Source organism: Molossus molossus, unplaced genomic scaffold (assembly GCF_014108415.1).
Source record: "Molossus molossus isolate mMolMol1 unplaced genomic scaffold, mMolMol1.p scaffold_m16_p_16, whole genome shotgun sequence".
In the NCBI taxonomy this organism is placed as follows: domain Eukaryota; kingdom Metazoa; phylum Chordata; class Mammalia; order Chiroptera; family Molossidae; genus Molossus; species Molossus molossus.
In genome coordinates, this window is record NW_023425351.1 from 49,859,319 (window position 1) to 49,881,272 (window position 21,954).

The 21,954-nt window shown below is 35.9% G+C and overlaps 1 protein-coding gene across 3 annotated transcripts in view; it reads right to left on the reverse strand.

Moving 5' to 3' along the window:
• Positions 1-21,954, reverse strand: part of ANGPT1 (angiopoietin 1) — a 264,363-nt gene that overhangs the window by 61,713 nt on the left and 180,696 nt on the right. For all 3 annotated transcript variants that reach the window (XM_036263928.1, XM_036263927.1, XM_036263929.1), the window contains exons 5-6: positions 13,797-13,918; positions 3,780-3,881 (exon numbers count right to left, since the gene is read on the reverse strand). In XM_036263928.1, the coding sequence (XP_036119821.1) occupies positions 3,780-3,881; positions 13,797-13,918 (224 nt within the window). The remainder of the gene's footprint in view (positions 1-3,779; positions 3,882-13,796; positions 13,919-21,954) is intronic.

Genomic DNA, 21,954 nt, shown 5'->3' on the forward strand with positions numbered 1-21,954 from the left:
TCAGATACTTTGTTTTGTCTGATAATGCTCATAGGAAGTATTGACTTTTTATAGCTGCACACAATTGAAACCAGACACAGTGCATGTACCCTATGGTTTCATCTCTTTTCATACAAATAATTAAAGAAAACAGATAAGAAGTCAAGGTTACTGAGCTGTGGTTTCCCAAGGTGCTTTAATTCACAATTGAATTGTGTATCTCCCCTAAATGCTGAGGTACTCAGCCCAAGAAGGATCAAAATAATGATTTCTCTCCACATTTTAAATTTCTTATAGATTCTTCTCTTTTTAATGTGAAGATGACAAAATGAAGTTGAAAATGTGCTCTTAATTTCTTTCCAGAAATAAAGAACTCCCAGAAGGTATGGTGCTCAGACTGAAATATTTGTGTTAATAGGAAGCTCTGTTTATGGGGGTAATTGTTTTGAATACAAAGCCAGGTTGTCTCCAGGGCATTAGTCACTACCTTCTATAAAGTTAGGCCACTAGGGGACTATTTGGAACTCCTAGCTTGATTGGGCTTTATGTGCAAAAGTACTGCTGATAAGTGTTATTGCTGGAGGCCACTAAATAGTATCCTCAGCTTGAAGGAGTTAGTATAGTTCCCTAAGTGCCTCATTAAAAGGGCTCGCTCCAGACTTCCCTCTCAGCAAACATCTTTACAAATCCATAAACCAGATTTTGCTGAATCTCCTCATAAGGAAGATTAAGTGAAAGCAAAGCTCAGGTAAAAGACCTTTGTAGGTTTAAAGACAATGTTAAAACAAAAAAGTCATCAGACACATTTTTGCCAAAGTGTTTCAGAATTTTGGAGCTTATCTCATTTTCTGCCCATGCAGAATTGGCACTCAGTTGATAAATTGTTTTACTTTGAATAAAACATGATAGCCTTTCTATTTTAAAAAGGGAGAGGAGAAACATCATAAAAGCTATGATTAGAAAATAATTCATTCTCCTTCCAATAATGAAAAAATGCATACTATAAAATGCACATATATATGGTAAATACTTATAAGACATAAATCAATTCCAGACTTCATAAGTCTGTCTCTCTTATTTAATGTGACTAGTTCGTCATGGCAGCAGATGTTTACAGCTAATAATTCACTATTTTGGAGGGTCACCATGATGGCAACTTTGTATTTCTTTTTCTATTATCATTAATATTCATAATAATGTATTGTAGATTTGCCTAAATCTACATATATATTGTGATTCTCAGATGACTTCTTCACATCCATTTTAGTCGTGAAGTAAGTAATCATGAGTTAAGGTGGTTTGCAAAATAATATTTTTGGCAGCGTTAAGTTAAAATGTTGCAGTCTTTGCACAATAATAATAACTACTGTTTAGTGAACATTCAGTATGCCAAGTGCTTTACTTGTATCTAATTCTCACAACAGCCCTGCAAGGCAGGTGAAGTATTCTTATTACTGTCCCCTTTTCATGAGTGAGAAAGCTAGGCACATGTTACAGGATTTTCTAGAAGTCACTTCATTTGTAAATGACAGTGTGAAGACTCAGTTAATATAATTCAAGGGTCTCTTTTAGAACTTAGGTTCCTTTCCCCCCTATATGTTTGAATGACATGGGCAGAAAGAAACCTTAGAATCAAACCAGCTTTCCAGTTCTCCATGACAATCGTGAACCATGGTGATCTACCCTCTACCTGAGCGTGTCCACTGAAGAGGGGTCCTCACCACTTAAGGGGCAGTCCATTCAAGTTGGGAAAAAACCACTGGAGAGTTTTGTTGACACTTAGTCAAATTTTGCCTCCCTGGAATGTTCCTCCGTCCATTATGGGGATTTCTTCTTTTGAACAATGTTGAAATGCAGGTTCTAACTCAGGAGGTGTGGGGTGGAGCTTCAGATTCTGAATTTCTAATAACTCCCAGCCAATTCCCCTGCTGCTTGTCCCTGGACCACACTTCGAGTAGTAGGCTCCAGTGCTGCATACCTCTGACCAGTCATTTAAAACAACTCTCAGACAGGTTTATACCTAACTCTTTTGTTTCTCCAGGTTAGACACTGAACTATTCACCTGCCCTCAATATGGTTTCTAGATTCCTCCCATCCTGCTTGTACTGTCTGGGATACGTTCACTCATAAAACCTCCAGAATTGAAAACATATTCTTGATGTAACCAGACCGTGGCAGAAACAAGTAAGTTCTGTATTTTTGCAACTAACAACTATTATTAAGTAGACTGTATACATGAGTCCTTGAGTTTTAGTAGCCAACAACATAAAATGAGCTTATAGCCAAGTAAATCTCTCCCTCTTTCAAATACTAGGGTCTTACACTTGTCATCTTGATCCCATATCCTCAAAGTTAATTTTGCATATTTTTGGTCTAGATAAAATACTTAACATTTATCTCTGTAGAAATCTATTTTGTTGGTTTCCTATCTTTCTATCTTGAGTTTATTGTTTATTGAAGACATAAAGCTTCCAACTTTGTGCAACTCAAACTTTATTAACCTATAAGCAGACTGTTCAACTGAGTATCTGATAAAAATGTTGTGGACACAGAGACACCACTTGAGACTTTTCTTTACTTATCAAAACCCTTTGTTTACTGTCATTCAACCAACTATGAACCTAATGATGAATGAACTGTGATGTTGACCAACCACAGTTTTTACACATTGTGTATGAGACAGAACTTAGGCTGGTAGAACCTTTCTCTTCACCATTTACTTTCCCTCCTTTCTGAGAGACAAATTTGTCAAAAAATGGTCAACAGAAGGATTATCCAGAAGATTTAGATGTGAAAAAATGACAATTAGTCGATAAATGAAAGTCCCCTTCCATGACTGTGCTCTGGCATTCTGTCAACAGATTTCAATACTTAATATTATAGGCATTGGGTATGTGATTACTGGATTATGAATTATTTCAACCATCTACTATATGATCTTGGAAAAGTTCATCTTCCAACTTGTTCATTTTCCTCTTAAAATGGAGACAATATTAGCCATAGATTTAATATGAAATTAAGAAAAGAATTTATGTATAGGGCTGCTGATACATGTTAAGCATCGAAACGTTAGCTGTGAACACGGTGATGAAGAAAACGAGGTTTCCTGTTACTATGGAGACCCCAGTGAACCATTCCTCACAGTTCACACCCTGGTGTACTCCTCTCACCCTGAATCCAGATTAGCCCTGTCATCAGCTTTAACCAAAAATAACAGAAAAATGCAGTGAAAGTGAAGCCATGCTATTTCTGAGTCTAATAAACCTTGAAAAGGCCTGGATGCTTCTATTTTTGTGCTTGAGGGATGCCAACTGCCACATAAGACGTCTGTTGACCCTGATTACCATATTCGAAGTGCACCCCAAGCCACATGGAGGAGCTCTCAGTCAACAGCCAGCAACGACTTGACTCTCCAGCCCTGTGAGCGGGGCCATGGGTAGTAGCTGTTCTGCTCGCCGACCTGCAGCCCTGCACAGCTTCCTCGTCCTGGCTCCTGTACCCAGCTTGGGTCTGAGTTCTAGCTTCCCCCACCCTCATTCAACCAGAAAGAAATCCAGGCAATACATAACAGTTTCCCAAAGAATTTCAGTAACACATTTTTCTTTCTAATGCACACATGGAAACAATTTACGGAAAATGATTTACGAGTGTCTTGTGTTTAATGAAAATAATGTCACTAATTTATCATTTTATTCTTAAAATAACTAAAAAACATCTAAAAATACAAGGGTTTATCACATAGTGGGGTAAAGATAACCTCATGATAAAACATCAAAAACTACTAAATTCTTCTATCTTACCATTTTATATTCTTTCCAGCCTCTTTGGAAATCCACACTTCCATCTTCACGATGTTGTATTACAGTCCAACCTCCCCCATTAAGATCCATATTGCAAAATACCTGACAGAAAAGGGGAAATAAAGTCAAGTAAAAAAAGTATGTCTGTTTTAAAGAGATATGTATCAGATATGTTTTAAAATAGAAATAGAATGGACAAGCCTAAAAATAAAAAGAATACAAATTACTATGTGGAAACGTTAACTTAGACACATGATTGGTTATTCATATTATATTTGAGTTATTTCTGATTAAATTCCATCAAAGATGCATTAGTTACTTATAAACATTTAAATCCATCACCTGAAAATAGTCTGAGTTTCAAATTATAATAATTATTTTAAATCTTCATTTTAAACGGTAATAGGTACTTGTATATGTGCAATTTTTTAAAAATACTACTAGTTTCCAAAAGTACAGACCATTTTAGCACCGAAACACAAGACTGGAAGTTTTAAAATCTTTAGTTAATTGAAATGGCAATATAACAATAATAAAGGTTTTAGAAAAACAATTTTTAAAAAAAATCATTTGTATGTACTTATTACATATTTCACTGAATATTAACTTCTATACACTTACATACTATAATAAGTACTCTTGATGGCTCAGTGTTCTATTAGAGACATAATTTTGTCCTTGGCATATGGAGAACACATTATTTGCATGAATTTTCGTCATGAACAATAAGAGAAGAATATGACATACTGTATTTTTTCTGACTGAAACAAGCATTTCTTTCTCATGTGGAAAAGTCATCCAAATTTTTCAAAGAGTTATGCTTATTTCAATTATTCTAAACAAAATAGCATTTCTTTTGAAATGGATTCATTTCCCTCAGGGTCCACCCAAGGAGAGGAACACATTTGCAATGGACTATCTTTGGAGCGCAATCACGGTGACAAATGCAGCCGGAATGCGGCAGTTCGATTGGGCCCAGCTATGTACACCATTGCCCGGCCATCGACTACAAAGACTTTGGAGGCTGACTAAAGGGTCAGCTGTGACGCAGCAGTGGCAGGAGGCTGTGTGGGCACAGAGCTAAACTGAGTAAAGGAAAAACTTGGGTGTTTTCCCGGAGGCATTAAATTTGGGCAACAGATAGCTAAAGGGTAGAAAAACAATGACAAGAACTGTCATTCAAAGGACAAATTATGCATGTACTTCTTCAGAGTGAAAGGAACTAAAAGATACATGCCTACTGGTGAACATACAAATAGGTAAACTGCTCTCCTGAGGGCTGGCTGTCCCTCTGATTTGCCAACAGCCACCCATTAGTATGTCTTCATAATCCCTAGGAATTGACTCACCTCCAGGATTATAAATGTGGAATTCTCCTCCCTGGTTCCCCCTCAACTAACCCTTAACCCTTCTGTACCTATTTATTGTCCTCAACATAGCCTCTAGTGAGTCTTTTTTCCTCCTTAATTCTTATTCATTCATTCAATTATTTTTCACTCATTAGACATGTTGGCATTGATTCTGTGTTGCAACTGGAGATATTAATGAAATAAAATATGGCTCATGTCCTGAAAAATGCCTAAATGTTTCAGGCATTTTAGTGTCTCCTCCCATGGGATTAAGGACATGCAGGAGCCTACAACTGTCAGCCCCTGTGACCTGCATGATGATGAAGACAGTGATCTAAATGAGAAATGTAAGGAAGAGAGCTAATATATGAGGAAAGAAAATAATCATGGGTTTGAACATGTAGAGTGTGAAGTAACATAGTCATCTAAAAGGGGGAGTTTATTGATCATTTAAAGATGATCTACTGAAGGTGGAGCAAGGATAGAATATGGATAAGAGAATGAGGGAATAGGAGAGGAATAGCCATTAACCATAGCATGGGTGTTAAGTGCCAGATGATTTAAACTCTTTGTATGCATGTTCTAACTTACCTCACAACAATTCTATGATGTAGACATGATTATTATCTCCATTTTAGGGATGGAAAAACTGAGGCTTAGAGTACTTCAGTAGCTTACCAATGGTTATTATTAACAAGCACTAGATCCAAGATTTGAACCCCAGGTCTACCTTATTCAAAGTTGTATTGGGCATAATGTGCTTGAAAGTAGTAGTTGATAGGTTGAAGATAGATTATCTAAAGACAAAAAGAAAAAAGTGGGAAGAGATGTGTGTGGGGTGGGGGAAGATCCAAGAATGGGCTTTATAAAGCAACTGATGGAGATAAAATACATCAATAACCTTTAAGAGGACAGGGATTTCATTTTATCTGCTACTGTTCCCAGTTCCTGGAACAGTGCCTAGCCGCTAGTGGGTAGTAAATGAACATTTGTTGATTAAATAGAGATGCAAAAAAGGAAGAAAAAAAAAAAAACTTGATTAATGTAAAACAATAAAAGAAGGGGATGAATTTAGAGCTGGGGAAGTGATCAAATTAATCAAATATTCCAGAGAAGTCAAGACAAATACAGATTAAGAAAATACATGCTCAAATTTAAAATGAAGGAGCCACTAGTGACCTTGATGAGACAAAGTACAGGATTCCCATAACAATAAAATCCAGATGGCACAGATTAAAGCAGGAATGGGTGGTGACTCAAGACAAGTGGCCAAGGTGGAACTTTACTGGTGAAACTTAAGAGTAAATGAGAAAGTCAAGAAAACATTTTGCTAGGGAAAATTGATGTCACCTGTTTCTTAATTAAATTTTACCCTGCCTTGACTGGCTAATCTAGATTTTTCCCCGGATTTCAAATTCTGTTTGTAAACCTATAAAGTCCACTCACATACTCAGGGGAAGAAATAACTACATTTATAAATATATAGTGTGAGAGAAAACTATTGTTTACAGTTTTTTAAAAATTTTTTTATCCTTACTCAAGGATACTTTTGCATTCATCTTCAGATAGAGAAAGAGGGAGAGAGGGAGGAAGAGAGAGAAACATCAATGGGAGAGAGACACATTGACTGGCTGCTACCCACATGGCCCTGGTTGGCAACCAGAAGACAAACTATAACCGAGGTACATGCCCTTAGCGGGTACCGAACCCAGGTCTCTCTGGTCCATGGGCCAACGCTCTAACAGCTGAGCCAAAGTGGCCAGGGCTCTTTACAGGTTTTTATTACCAGTATCTATGCTATTAAAATCTATGCAAAGTTTTAGAGTCACTCACAGAATTTAGAAAAAGACAACTTTCCTTTTAAACAAAGATATTCAGTGACTTAAAATTGTTAAGATGTTTTGAGAGCCCTTCTCAGGTAAAAAGCCAGAGCAAATTGGACTACATGGGAGACAGAAGTTACCCAGAAAGATTGCTGTGTTGGGAGCTGAAGTGAAGAGAAGTTAACAGGTTGGACGTATACTCCACAAATCTTACGAGGACTCGATAATAACAGAAATAACAGCTGCCATTGTGGAGTATGGGCATAATAGTACTGAACGGCACCTTGGTTAGGGGCATGGACTTGGGTGCTAGGTTACCTGTGTTCAAATTCCACCTCTGCTTTCTCTCTCTCTTAGATCTTTTACTTTTAATTTTTTTTCCTTTATTGATTTTTAGAAAGAGAGGAAGTGGAAGGGAGAGAGAGATAGAAACATCGATGAGAGAGAACATCAACTGGCCACCTCCCACATGCCCCCCACTGGGGGTCAGGCCCACAATCTGGGCATGTGTCCTGGATGGAAATCGAGCCGGAGAACCCTTGATGCTTGGGTCGACGCTCAACCACTGAGTCACACCAGCCAAACTCTTAGATCTTTTGCAAGGACCAAATGAGTCAATGTACAGTATATAGTGTTTTTTAGAATAGTGATTGACACATATTAGGCTTTATCATTACTCCCATCTCTTAGATGTAAGTAAATAACATATAAGATAATATGTATTTATGTTACACATTATATACTCTATGTATATATTTCATAGTACAGTTCACTATTATATCTAACTGCATATAATTTATTATTTATAACTTATTATAAATAATACGAAATGTAGAAAGCCAAAATATGTATAAATTCAATAAATTGTCCTTATGATTACAATGACCAGCTTCTTGTTATTAATACTGGCATCACTAATCTTTGCGTACGCTACTTTTTCTTACAGATATATTTAAAAAGTCGGATTCACTCTAGAAAAAAAAAGACCGTGGAAGAAAAATAAAAAGCCTATGCTTAATAGATGAAGGAAGTTCAAGAAAAAAGGTGGTTGGTTTCAAAAGATTTGAGACATGAAAGGACTTGAAAGGTTCATTTGCCAACATTGTGTGGTCTGCGCTACCTTCCTGCAGACAAGGGCCTCACCGCATGTACTATGCTGGTTGCATTTATTGATCAGATGACTTGGACTTAACTCTATCCAAGAAAAGATTGAACTGGCTCCTATCCCAGGCAAGGTCAAAGCTTTTAGGCATTAAATACCTTTTAACATAATACAGAGATTTAAACCCAAACAAAAAAGGGAAATTTGATTCACATAGTTCTTATGTTTTTACGGTCCATACAAGTTGGAATGATTAGACTTGTGGATGTTAATTATTTTTCCATAACCTTAAATAAACAAAAGGCTGAAAACATTTGTTATAGTCCTTTTCTAAGAATTAGGAAAATTATGAATGCAGAAACTAATTTTTAATATTTTACAATAAGCAGATTTATGATTTAATTTTTTTTTTTTTTTTTGGATGAACCTAAGCTAGCTTTAGGGCATTTGGTTTTAGAAACATGAAATGAAAGAAAAAAATTTTATTTCCTCCTACTACACATGCAAGGGAATTCAAAAAGTAGAATAACCACAAGCTACTAATAAAAGTAACAAAGAAATATATAAATAATATAATTCTCATTTTCTATGTACTTGAAAAATTAAGTAGTCCTAGAAAACTGCCTTTGGCTTCCACATTACATTTGAAAAGATAACACTTCTCTAACTTTTGCAGACATTCTTTGCTGGCAGGGAATGAAGGCAGTCAAAGCAGCAATTGCATAACAATTCCGTGTACTTGCAATTCTCACTCTGCCTAAAAGATGAATAATTCCTGTTAATAGTTTTCATCAGCTGCCTACAATAGCCCACTTTTATTGATTGGCCCATATCCCATATCAGATATTTTTTGAACTTTTTGTTTTCTTTTGTTTTTATATAGGCTTTCCTTGAGTTTCTGACCCCTCCTAGAACTTCTGCAAGCATTACAATGAGCAAAGTTTTGCTAAGTATATTCAAAGTATTACCAAACTTTGTATCTACAAAGTACAATCTACTTGGAAGGGTGAAAGTCCTACAGAAGACTTTTCTAAGCACTCTTTATAGGATTGAGAGAATACCAGAGATTTATATCAAAATAGAAAAACAAAATGGATTACAAGGTGAAAGGGAGGGAGGTGGCTTGTGATCAGAGCATAAATCAAATTTATATGATTTTCTGATTCTAAACTCCTGAGTCACTCACATAGGTTCATATTTAAAAGTTATGAACGGTGAATCTGGCCGGTGTGGCTCAGTGGTTGAGTGTCGACCCATGAACCAAGAGGTCGCTGGTTTGATTCCCGGTCAGGGCACATGCCCAGGTTGTGGGTCCAATCCCCAGTGGCGGGCATGCAAGAGGTGGCCAGTCAATGTTCTCTCTCATTGATGTTTCTATCTCTCTCTCCCTCTCACTTCCTCTCTCTCTAAAAAAATTCAATAAAGGAAAAAAATTTTTTTAATTATTTAAAAAAAATTTTTTTAAACTGGCCCTGGCCAGTTTGGCTCAACAGTTGAGCATTGGCCTGCGGCCCAGAGAGTCCCCCGCTAGGGGCATGTACCACCAAAAAAAAAAAAAGAAAAATTAAAAAAATTTTTTTAAAATTATGAATGGTACAACTTCAGTCATCACTAATAGAAGTAATTATCATACTTAGCCCCTGTTACGATACCACAGTGTACAGTTGATTCCTTTGTTACAAAGCCTGTATGTGTTCAATATTTACTAACTACGTGATTTGGGCAAGTTATTTTTCTAAAATGGAGATGACAGGAGCACTTATTTCACAGAGTAATTGAAGAGTAAACAAGTGACTATACATGTATATATGTGTGTGTGTGTGTGTGTGTGTGTGTGTGTGTGTGTATAGTACTTAGAACAGGTCCTTGTACATTGTAAATCATTAATACCTTTGAACGATTGTATTAATCAGCTCCTAAATTACATTGGGGGAATTCATGCAACATTTGTTCTTACTAATACCAAGCTATGTGAATATAATAATGAATTTAAAATACAATTTTCTGCCCCCACATTTGGCTCAGTGGTTAGAGCACTGGCCCATGGACCTAACGGTCATAGGTTGGATTCCTGGTCAAGGGCATGATGTACCTGGGTTGAAGGTTTGATTCCGTGGTCATGCCTCTCTCACATCAATGTTTCTTTCTTTCTCCCTCTCTCCCTCCCTCCCTTTCACTCTGCCTAAATAAATAAAAATAAAAATAAAAATCAATGGGAAAATGTCCTCAGGTGAAGATTAACAAAAAATAAAATAAAAATTCCTACCTATAAAAAAGTGTAGCTATATCAATCTAAAGTATTCACCTCCATAATAGAACAACATTACTATTTGTAAGAGGGTTCATGATCATAACGGGGAACGAATAAAACGAGGGAATACGTACCGAAGTCAAGAAGTTATCCAAAGTCTCTCTCTTTCCCTCTGCTCAGTTACCTCCCCCTCTCACCATACTCCGCTATTATTTCCAGTAAAACTAAATCTAATAGCAGTCCTGACCAGATGATGAGTGTATGGCCATGTGGCCATTTCTACAGTGATAAAATTTGCCTGTTACAGGCCTGTACTAATTTCACCGCTAATCTGTTCAGGATACTATGTTTTCCTAGGCCTGAATCTCAGAAGTTTAATCCAGCAGATATTTGACACTTGTGGATTTAATATTTTAGATGTTGTTTATTCAAGAACACTGAAGCTCCATAACATGCAAAACTCACCACTTTTCAGAGGTAAATTTAAATCACGCTATCCTGGTGAAACCAACACAGGAATCAGCCACTGAACTAATGAACTGAATCCTCCAACCCACTCCTTTTCATAAATATAAAAAGCACATTTATTCAAGTTTGTGAGCTATTATTCAAGTTTATGAACTATTCAGGATAATGAGTTAAGATCAGCTATTTTTCTTCCACCCGAAAAGGAGCACGGTTCTGCAAATGGCCTATGCATCATTTGTATCTCAAAACATTTTGAACAAGAATAGGGTTGTGGTTATACATGAATTAAAAGTTCATGGAATAATCAAAACTATATTTGTATTGTCTGCACCAAGGCTACGTGGTAGTACTGTGATGGAGTGAAACAATTCTAAAAGTGTGAATGTTAATCTAAAAACTTTAAAAATTGCCCTGGCTGGTTTGCCTCACTGGTTAGAGTGTCAGCCTATGGACCAAAAGAGTCGTGGATTTGATTTCGGTCAAGGGCATGTACCTTGGTTGTAGTTCAGTCCCTGGCCCTGGTCTGGGTTATGTGGGAGGCAACCAATCAATGTGTCCCTCTTGCATCAATATTTCTCTCCCCCTCCCCTACTCTATCTAAGATAAATGGAAAAATGTCATCGGGTGAGGATTATAAAAAATAAATAAAAACTTTAAAATTATTTCATTTTTATATTCTTTTATATCATAGAATAATTAGGAGTCTAAAAGGAGAGTCACTTAATATTTTTAGTTAACTTTATTTTTATAATCAAGTTATGTTATAGTGGAGCTATATCTTTAGGGGCTCTATTATGCATCTCTGGATAAATGACAGAGAGCACTGGCATTCGCATCACTACTCTCCCAGGACAGCTTCTGACCACTCCGTATGTGCTGTGCATGGTGTGGGAGCGTGTGCAGTATTTACAAGCCTGTGTGTGTGCATGAATTGAATTGAAGTGTCAGTAAGGTTTTAAGATATCAGCAAGCACAGCAGGAAGGCTTCATATCATATAAGCCAAGGTATTAAAAGGTTCCTCCTATAAGTAACTCTTTTCTCTTTATTCCTAGACTTGCCCTTGTAACTTCACAGTTTTTTGTCTGTTTGTTTGTTTTGAGCCATGGAGAACTTCATTCAATGAAATCTTTCACTGCAGCCCAAAGTAAAAAACAGGTGAAACTAAACTTCTCTATTAGGTGGCCCAGGAGCAATGTGCAGACCTGCGCCTGACACCTTTCCCCTTGTGCTTTCTTGCCCCACACTCACCCCACTGAGCTAACCTAAACCACTAATCCTTACTGAAATCCGCACAGAGAGAACACTGGTAGAGACTCTCCCTCTTGACAATTGTGTGGCATCGGACGAACTGGTTTCTAAGATTCATTTTCCTCACCAATTAAAGGAACCCAACAACAGGAAGACTAAATAAGTTACGCTTACTTATAATGCCCTGCATAGAAGCGTTAATATTATCATCAGCAGACCATTTATTCATTCATTCATTTCAGCACATATTTATTGAGAACCTATGATGTGCCAGAAACTGTTGGGTCCCAGGAAATAAAAGAGAAGAAGGTACATACAGAGGAATACTACTTGGTTATAAAAAGAAGGAAATCTTGCCATGTGCAACAACATGGATGGACTTTGAGGGTATTATGCTAATTTAAATAAGGTGGACAGAGAAATACAAATACCTTATGATTTCACTTATTTGTGAAATCTAAAAAATGAAACAAACACATACAAAAAACCTCATAGATACAGAGAACAGATTGGTTATCAGAGGGAAAGAAGTTTGCAGCGTGGGCAAAATAGGTGGAAGGGGTCAACCATATGGTGATGGATGATAAGTAGACATTGTGATGATAACTTTATACCATACACAAGTATTGTGTACAGTACAAAGTATAGTTACAAACCTGAAACTAATATAACATTATCTACCAATTATACCTCAATTAAAGAAAGGAAAATACAGATAAAAGAGTATAATTCTTGGCCCTGTAGAATTCTGGTATGAGAAAGTCATGCAAATTTGTTGAAGGGAATCAGGGAAGGCCTTCCAGGAGCATGTGCACAGCACCCAGAGGAAATAGGGAAGAGGCTGCTAGTTTAGGGGACAAAGAGAGGAGAAAGCTGGTCTGTCCTTTGATGAAGCACTGCAAGGGCGGGGAGTCTTCTTGGGCCCTTGGGCATCTAGCTAACGCTTTATGTTGAAGAGCAGGACTCTCCTCAAGGGTTTCCAAAGACCCTGCTTCAAACACTGTCTCCATCACTACACTTCTACCCTATGTTACAATTATCTGTGTAATTGTCTGCCTCTATCACACACTGGGAACTGTTTGTTCTGTGTTATGTCCCTACGTCCTTAGTCAGTGACTGACAAATGAATGACATACACTTAATATCTAGTGAATGAAGAAATGGATCGATGATTTAACGAGTAAAGAGGGAGAAACAGTGTATATAGAAGACGGGACAGCAGGAAGACAGTGTTTTCTTACTTTCAAGTTTACTTTGGATCCCGCTCAACATAGTGATGAATCCTGTCCTCCAACCCACTCTTTTAGGTAAATACCGAAAGCAAATCCTTTCATATTTAAGATAGAATATGTTTCTCTCACCCCAACAGAAGCAGTGATTCTGGAAATATGTCCCTAGCTCCCTCTCACAGTGTCCGGCCTGTGCATGATGTGTGCCATCTGGGTCCTTGGGACTCTTCCCCATGCACTTGAAGTGCATGACTTCAACATGCAGTCTGAATCAGGCAAGCATTTATAAGCAATGGGACATCCCAGGAATGAGAAAGAATAAATAGAAAACTTTTAAAAGAGGGATGGATGGTAGGTGTGGGAGTTGGGGGAGGTCTGTACAATAGGTTTTCATCTTTTATGGACCTGGGAAACAGAGTATTTTTTGAGAGAAAAGAGCTCAGGCATATATATTTTTCATTTAACAAGCTCACAAATCAATCTGATTATTCAGCAATTCAACTAGGATCTGCTTTACATCTCATAAACAAACACTTCTGGTTTTACCTTTTTGGGTTCTGGCATATTATTAATATAAATAGTGTAGATTCCACTTTTATTAAAACCAGCTTGATATACATCTGCACAGTCTCTAAATGGTTCCTCTTTTTTTCCTCCCTTTAGTAAAACTGCAAAAAAAAAAAAAAAAAAAGATTGCAATATGTGAATAAAAATATTAGTACCATTAGTACCCAAATGGACTTCACGTATAACTAAGCAAGCCTTCGTTTTCTCCAGACAAACGTCAATATTGCATTTACTGAAAAGTCTATCATAAAGACAATACTAGATTTCAAGGTGACTCATAGAATTACAAAGCTCAAGAAAGAAATCTGTAGAGCAATTTACAGCTGAATATTTTTTTATATTTTGCTTAATTTCTTTAATCTTGTTTTTCTCTACAGGTTTTCCAAAACTTCAACTCAACTGATGTGATTATGAAATACCTCTAATCAGTAACAATTATGCTAATATTCCTGCAAATTTTCTAAAAAGTCCTTACCTACATTTCATAGGGAAGTTTTTTTTTAAAATGCTGAAGCATTTTTTGGAGGAGGAAGAGATGAAGATAACAAAGTCAAACATAAAAATACAGTATGGAGATTTAAAACACTAAAAGTAGGTAGTGCTGCTTTCTCTGTGGCTTTAGATTGAATAGGTCCCAGGATTTTTTAATAAAATAAAAAAAAAAGAACTCTTAAAATAATTAGATTTAGAATTTAAAAAGGCTCTCTGACCCAATATAACTGTTTAGAAAGACAAGGACTCTGAACTTTTTTTTTTATTTAATGCCCTAAAGTTAAACTATTAGGTAGATGATACATAAATAAAAGAATGAAAGTAAATAAAGTCTGAAATTAAGTTATATAGGGAAAGAGCTCAGAAAAAGCTGGAAGTAAAGTGGAAAATAAATTTAATTAGAGATAGTCTATACTTACAACTTTATTTACTAAACTTCATCCATTATTACGTTCTTATTAATAAGATTAAAATACAAAAATGATCCATATTTAGTAGTCTTTGGCTAAAGATATGGGTAGTATATTTATAAAATATTTATGATGTAGTATTTCCTAATAAATATATATTATTTTAGTAATTGGTTTCATTAAACTTTTTCTGGAAGATTAATAATATTTTATCATTGTGCCCTTAAAGTCTCATGTTATTTAATAAATATCTGTTTCAGTCACTTTGAGTTACAATGGTCTTTTATAATAAAAATATAAAACTTAAAGTATGAATCAATGCTTTTAAATTGATTTTGAATTCTCAGTCTAAATATTAGCCCGACTTAAACTTAAGATGCATGGTGTTACTAATTTATAGGCAATTAAAAATAAACAGTCTAATCTTGGTAGAAAGAAGGACTATCTCAATATAAATATTTCAAATTAAAAAATAACTTATAGCCTGGCCAATGTGGCTCAGTGGTTGAGCGTTGACCCATGCACTAAGAGGTCGCCGGTTCTATTCCAGGTCAGGGCACATGCCCAGGTTGTGGGCTCAATCCCCAGTGGGGAGCAAGCAGGAGGTGGCCAGTTAATGTTCTCTCTCATTAATGTTTCTATCTCTCTCTCTAAAAAAAAATTCAATAAAGAAAAAATTTTAAAAACCTCTTATATTTCAAGAAAATGAAATATCCACATCAGATATGTTACCATAACAAGAATGAATTACTTAATAGTATCATGTTTTTTCCAATAGTGCGTGTCTGCTCTAATGGTTTTACCTACTTGTATTAATAATTACATTTAAACACCATCATTACAATTGCAATATCAACACAGAATCAGTAATCACAAGATTACAGGTTCATATGATAGTGAAGAAGTATTGCACAGAATGTATGCAAATAGCAATTTAAAAATAAATAGATAAATGCTTACTAAAAAGCCATCTGAAATGTCATTGGCATGTCAATAAATTATATAAAGTTATTATTGTTGTAAAAAAAATGAATGCAGTTCAGTTATGCTTGCTTATTTTAAGGTAATAGACTTGTATTTTCTAGAAAAAGGTTTTAAGTTCTAAATGCTCGATCTTCTGCTAAAAAGGTTAAAATAACTGAATTAGATGCAAAAAAAAAAAAAAAAAAAGGTTGTAAAGAAATACCAAATAAAATTTATGATCTTTTAAGAGGATGAAGAACACAGGAAGATGTGGTCAACAGAAATTCAATGGAAAACCCATTTTTCTTTTCAGGGTGAAAGACAGAGAAAGCAATTTATCTAAAGAGAAAATGCTTCTGGTTGCATAGACCACTTCCTGCCCTCCATTAGTCAGTTATGTAAGGAGAATACATTCCCTTCCCACTTCTCTGCCATGGCCCCCCCCTCCCCTTTTCTTTCCTCTTCAGGAAGATGTGGGCAAAGAGGCTGTTGTGTGGGAAGAAAGAAGCTGTTTCACACACATTCTAAGTAACGGACAAAAAAATAGGAAAAAATGGGTATTATCTTGTTTTTCTGCAAATTAATGATATAAAAATGATGTCCAAACCATAAATGTAAGTTTATAATGGGACAAATGGTTTGAGGATTCTACTATAAAGGGTACAGCTAGTACTATGGTTATACTAAGGATTCGTTGTCATGGCAACATATATAGATAATTAATTTTCTTGAAATATAGTTTGGTATTTTTGAAAAATTGAAACACTTGGCATTCTTTTTTTTTTTTTTTTTTTTAATCCTCATCCGAGGACATTTTTCCATTTTTTGTACAGACAATGTGGGAGGGAGAGAGAGGAAGAGAGAGAGAGGGAAACATCGATGTGAAAGGGACACATCGAGTGGCTGCCACCCGCACGACCAACCAGGGCCGGGGACAAACTGCAACCAAGGTACATGCCCTTAGCGGGAACCGAACCCGGGTCTCTCCGGACCGCAGGCGGACGCTCTAACCGCTGAGCCAAACCGGCCAGGGCGCACTTGGCATTCTTCACAGAAGAAATAGTTTTTTCTTCTAAGAAAAGTTAGATTGCTTGTTTTTAGTTAGATATTAATTAGTAAATGTTATGCTTAAAAGTTTGATCCAGACTACGTTTTAGAGTATTAGAGCATTTAAAATCAATTTAAAAGCTTCATTAACAGCTTACTTTTAATATTTGTATTATATACGATGGTTTGAAGAAGCCTCCTTCTATAAGGGTAGATTGACCGTCAGAGTTTTTCTTTCTTTTATTAATGTATAAAATGGGACAATAATACATATTTCTGAGGTACATGTGTGAATTATGTAACAGAGCCAAGTGATTGAATTACAGTAAGTACTCAAGAAATGGTAGTCATTATTGTTGTTATGGTAATACAATAATATTATTACTGATAACATTGTATTATTATTTTCTCTTATGGAAGGACACTAGCAAGCTATGGAAAGCCAGCCAGTCTAGTCAATGGAATGGTGGACACTGTAGTCTTCTACCCTCAAGTACAAATACTACAGCTTAATGCAGGGCAATTACAATTGACTGGTTACATGTAGGATTAGAACTGGACTCTCCTTGTCAAAGCTAATTGGCTTATTTTATTCATTGACTACATGGGTCATACCATCATTGTTTAAGTCTAAAAGAAAAAAACCAACAACCCAGGTAATATAATCTTGCGGTATAGTGTAAGCTTTATCTGAATAGTTAAAATTTAAGGATTATTACAGGTGAAATGACACATGATGAATCCACCAATATGTTGATTATAGAGGTTTTCATTTCCTAACTTAAATCTGCAAGACTAATTATTTTCTTTGTTAAGTACCAGAGTTCTGAAACTCAGTGTAATGATTAGATGTTATAAAATTGGACACATAATAAACATTTTAAAACATAAAAAGACAAGAACAAAGATGAGTTCACTGAAGATTATAAGTCTCAGAACTAGGGCTATATTTTGTAAGAGATCTTGAGATTCAATGAGATTGAAGATGTAACAAATAACATAAATGGAGCCACTGTGAAATGGAGCCAGAGCCGCCATCCCAGAGAGCTGCCTCGCACGTCTTACTTCTCAAACCTTTGGAATGTTAAAACAGGGCAAAATAACCTTTGGACTTAGCTTAAAGTAACATTGTGTCTCAAAGAACTGTTTGTAAAGATAACAAAAAATCAGATATTATGGCTACTGGACTGATGGCTACTGGGCTGAAAATTAAAAACATTGTTTAGAATTACTATCACTGTGTTAGCTTATCTGCATCACTAGAAATGCCTTCCTTCTATTGATGTACTTGTTCCCCTTCCTTTTCTCATAAATACTCTTTGCCTTTGTCTCTTAATCAGAACACTGCTGGGTTTCTGCCTGAATCAATGCTTCCCAAATAGCTGTTCTTTTTTCATTTCAAATAAATACTTGCTGCCTCTCACGTTGGCCTTTTATTTTGAGGTTAACAAAGACCATGTCGGGGAGGAATGGGTGGTGAATGACGAAAGATAGATATGGAAAACCTGATGGAAGAGGATAAAAGGAGCATCACATGGACAGTACTGGGGAGAGTGGTCTGGAGACCCAAAGAGGTGTTTATCTATCTGTCAAAGTGGTTTAAACTTTTTAAAAAATAAACTGGTTTAAAAGCATGAATTAAAAAGTAGATCTTTACATCTGAAAGTTCCTTCTTTGACCACATACTCTTATCTTTTCATCTCCCATTCTTTAATTCTTGAGGAGTTTGTTTTTTCTGTAAGTGGAATCTAGATCCCCATCGTACTATTGCCCCTCCCTGGCCTCCAGTTTCATTTTCGTAACTTTGATCTCAGAGTCAGGCAGTAAAGAACAGCTCAGAAGAAATAACACCTGAACGAATAAAACTTGTAAAAGAGCTTATCTGAACTCTATTTTAAGAGCCTGCTAGGCCAGTTCAAAGACTTTACCTACACCACTATTAGCCAGTAAAATTATTCTTTTCATTTTGTCTTATCTGCACAACAAAATATTTATGATCTAAAGGGAAAGAATAGGGACACAAGCAGGTGCATGTCTGTCTTTCCCCTGCCATCATTCAGTCAATAAGCAACCTGAGACCCTGACTCCAGCAGCTGTTGACTTTATCAGGCTCTTCCTTTTATTTGCCCAAACAGTTTCAATCCAGATGGCATATCTGCCAACAAGCTGACTTCAGGGAAGAGCCATGAAAGTTGAGGCAGAGGGTCACTTCAATTCAGATGAACCCTCAAGAGAAAACTTCCTGGAATGTAGAATTGGTAATTATGAGCCTCAGCAGACCTAGTAGAAAACACAGATGGCAATTAGCCTTGCTATCAGGGAATATGCAAAAAGCCAAAGTCCTTGAATTCCACTCACGTCCTAAAATGTGACTATAAAGAAATCAATTCTTCAAGCATTCTTTTTCAATCTTAGATGTGGCTAATATCTCTCCAGTGTTAGCAAACATCAGAATGAATGTGGACCAAGTTACTGGTTTAAGGATAATCCTTATGGTACTTTTTGGCCAATCATTACCATGATCATAGTAATAAAAATTGCCTCTAAATCTGTGATTTTCAACATGACAGGTCACTGAAGTTCACTGAGTATATGGCTGAAAATAAATGGCGTATCTGACAAGGTGAAAACAAGCAAACGATTCGTTAGACTCTACACTTGAGACAGGTGTGTGGGTAGTTCATGGAAAGCCCATTTAAAGACACGTCCCAGAAATCTCATTTGTTTGAAAGTACTTTTAGAAATGGAAGAAGGTAATACCTGCATTTCAAGGGTGTGGGAAGATTAAAGAAGGTTTGCAAGCAATATTCAATATTTCAATATTTTGTGGATAGGTGTGAGGGTGAGACATCAATGATCTCATAACTATATTATCACATCTGTAGAGCTACACAAATACATAAAACCTTTATGCTTCCAAATTAAAATTTTCAAAGTTGATGTTGTATGTCATATAAAACATATGCAGATGAGCCTAAATATCTGTGAGTTGATATCTCAACATGATTGTTTTTAACCTACAAAAATGGCAATTGAATGTGGTTTGAACTACTACATATATTTTTTTTCTTTTTTAAATTTATTTTTTATTCAATTTATTGGGGGAACATTGGTTAATAAATTGTATGGGTTTCAGGGATACAATTCTACAATAAGTCATCTTTTTATATACTACATCATCTGTACATTGTATTGTGGTTCACCACCCCAAGTTAAGTCTCCTTCCATCACCACTTACCAACCACCCTTACCCTCTCTTACCTCCCTCATCTCACTGTTTTCCTCTGGTAATCACCATACTGTTGTTTATGAGTTGTTGTTGCTTGTTTGTTTGTTTTTGTTTTTTGCTTAATACCTTCACCTTTTCACCTAACCCCTCAACTCCCTCCCCTCTGAGAGCTGTCAGTCTGTTCTCTGTATCTATGAGTCTGTTTATTTTGTTCATTAGATTTCACATATAAGTGAAATTATACGTATATCCATATACATTTTTAAGTCACAGTATAACAAACACATAATATATTCTACTTGTAAATAATTTAAATCTTAAGTTTTTGGTTAAGTAACTAAAAACTTCCCTTTTTAAAAATCTACTATTCCTTTTCCCCACAATCCTTGTGTAAAGGAATGCTTGAACATCATTTACCTGTTGCATTACTATTTTAATTATGTTTTTTGTTTTAAAAAAAAGGACTGTTTTACTCATTTAAATTCCTTATGTGTTGTTATTATTTTGTAGATAATCTGTAACATCTTAAATATTCATCACTTTCTTGGAGGAACTATAGTAATGATGAGCATAATGAAATCAAGAAGCATTAACTGAACACTAATTATGTGTGCTCAACTCTGATTTCAATGTGCTAAGTATGTTTCATATGCTTCATTTCACTTAATCCCCATAAATACTTTCAAGGTAGGTTTGTCAATATAATGTATTGTTTCATATACAAGGAAACTGGGGCTCAGAGATGCTACCTAACCTCACAAACACTTATAAGTGGTGGAACTCTTCAACTATGAAGCCGAGAATCTGAACTGCTTCTTACTCACTTCAGAGTAAAGTCAAACTCAAAGACATCTCCAATGCGCCATCTGTCACAGAGTCCCCAGCAATGCTTATATCAGCTGACAATGTCACACCAGCGTCCTGGGTGAATCAGGACAGGCCTCGATTCTGAATGGGTACAGGCTCTTGACATGGAAGCAGGAAGTATGAGAGGAATGGCAGTAGGCAGAAATGACAAGGAAGAAGGACAATGTTGAAATGAGGATAGACGGAGTCACAGGGAGCAGAATTACCTGACAGAGGGGAACTCAACTCGCAGCAGAAATGTGAACAGAACTTCGAAAGCCAGCAGGGAGTTAGAAAGCAGAAGGTCCTTGAGAAGCCGTCCCAAATGTCATAATGTCCGTACCTTGGAGTTATGCTATCCAGGATTTACCCCGTGCTTTGTAGATATTATTTTCACAAGGCTAGTATTTGATTTCCCAGCCTGCGGACTAGTAGGTAGAAGCTACAAATTTAGAAGTATGGGTGCGGGGAGGTGAGCGTAGGCATGTGTGTACATTTGTGAGTGTGTGTTGGTGTTCATCTGCCAGACTCAGGCATGAAAACAACAAACAATTGATAGTAAAACGTTTTTGTGTATGAGGAAGATACAGTAGAATTTTAAGCATAAGCAAAAATAAGAAATGATAACAGTTTAGGCACTAAGAGACAAATTACATACTTTTCCAAAGGCATCATGGTATTATGATGCATATTAATTCATGCTGATGATAATAAATTTTAAAAAAATGTAAAGCTTTAATTTTATTCAATCTTCTCTTCTCTGAGGAAAAAGAAAAAAAGAATAAAAACAACACAAAAAAATTTATCGTCACAATGTTTTTAAATTTTCTTAAAATTTTACTACTTAAAGAGATATATTGTAATTGTCTAGACAATATATTACTCATTATATGTAATTTGTGGATAGATAGATAGATAGATAGATAGATAGATAGATAGATAGATAATATTGAGATATACACATAAGGTATATAAACTATTAAATCTATATGGGCATGCAAAGCACCCTATGGCATACATAGGGTGGATTGCACAATAGCACATCAAGTAATTCTACATATTTCTACTTTAATTTGATTAGAGTATTTAAATAAATTTTCTAATGTTCATCTAATGTGAGCTGATTTACATATATGACTGAATCGTATTC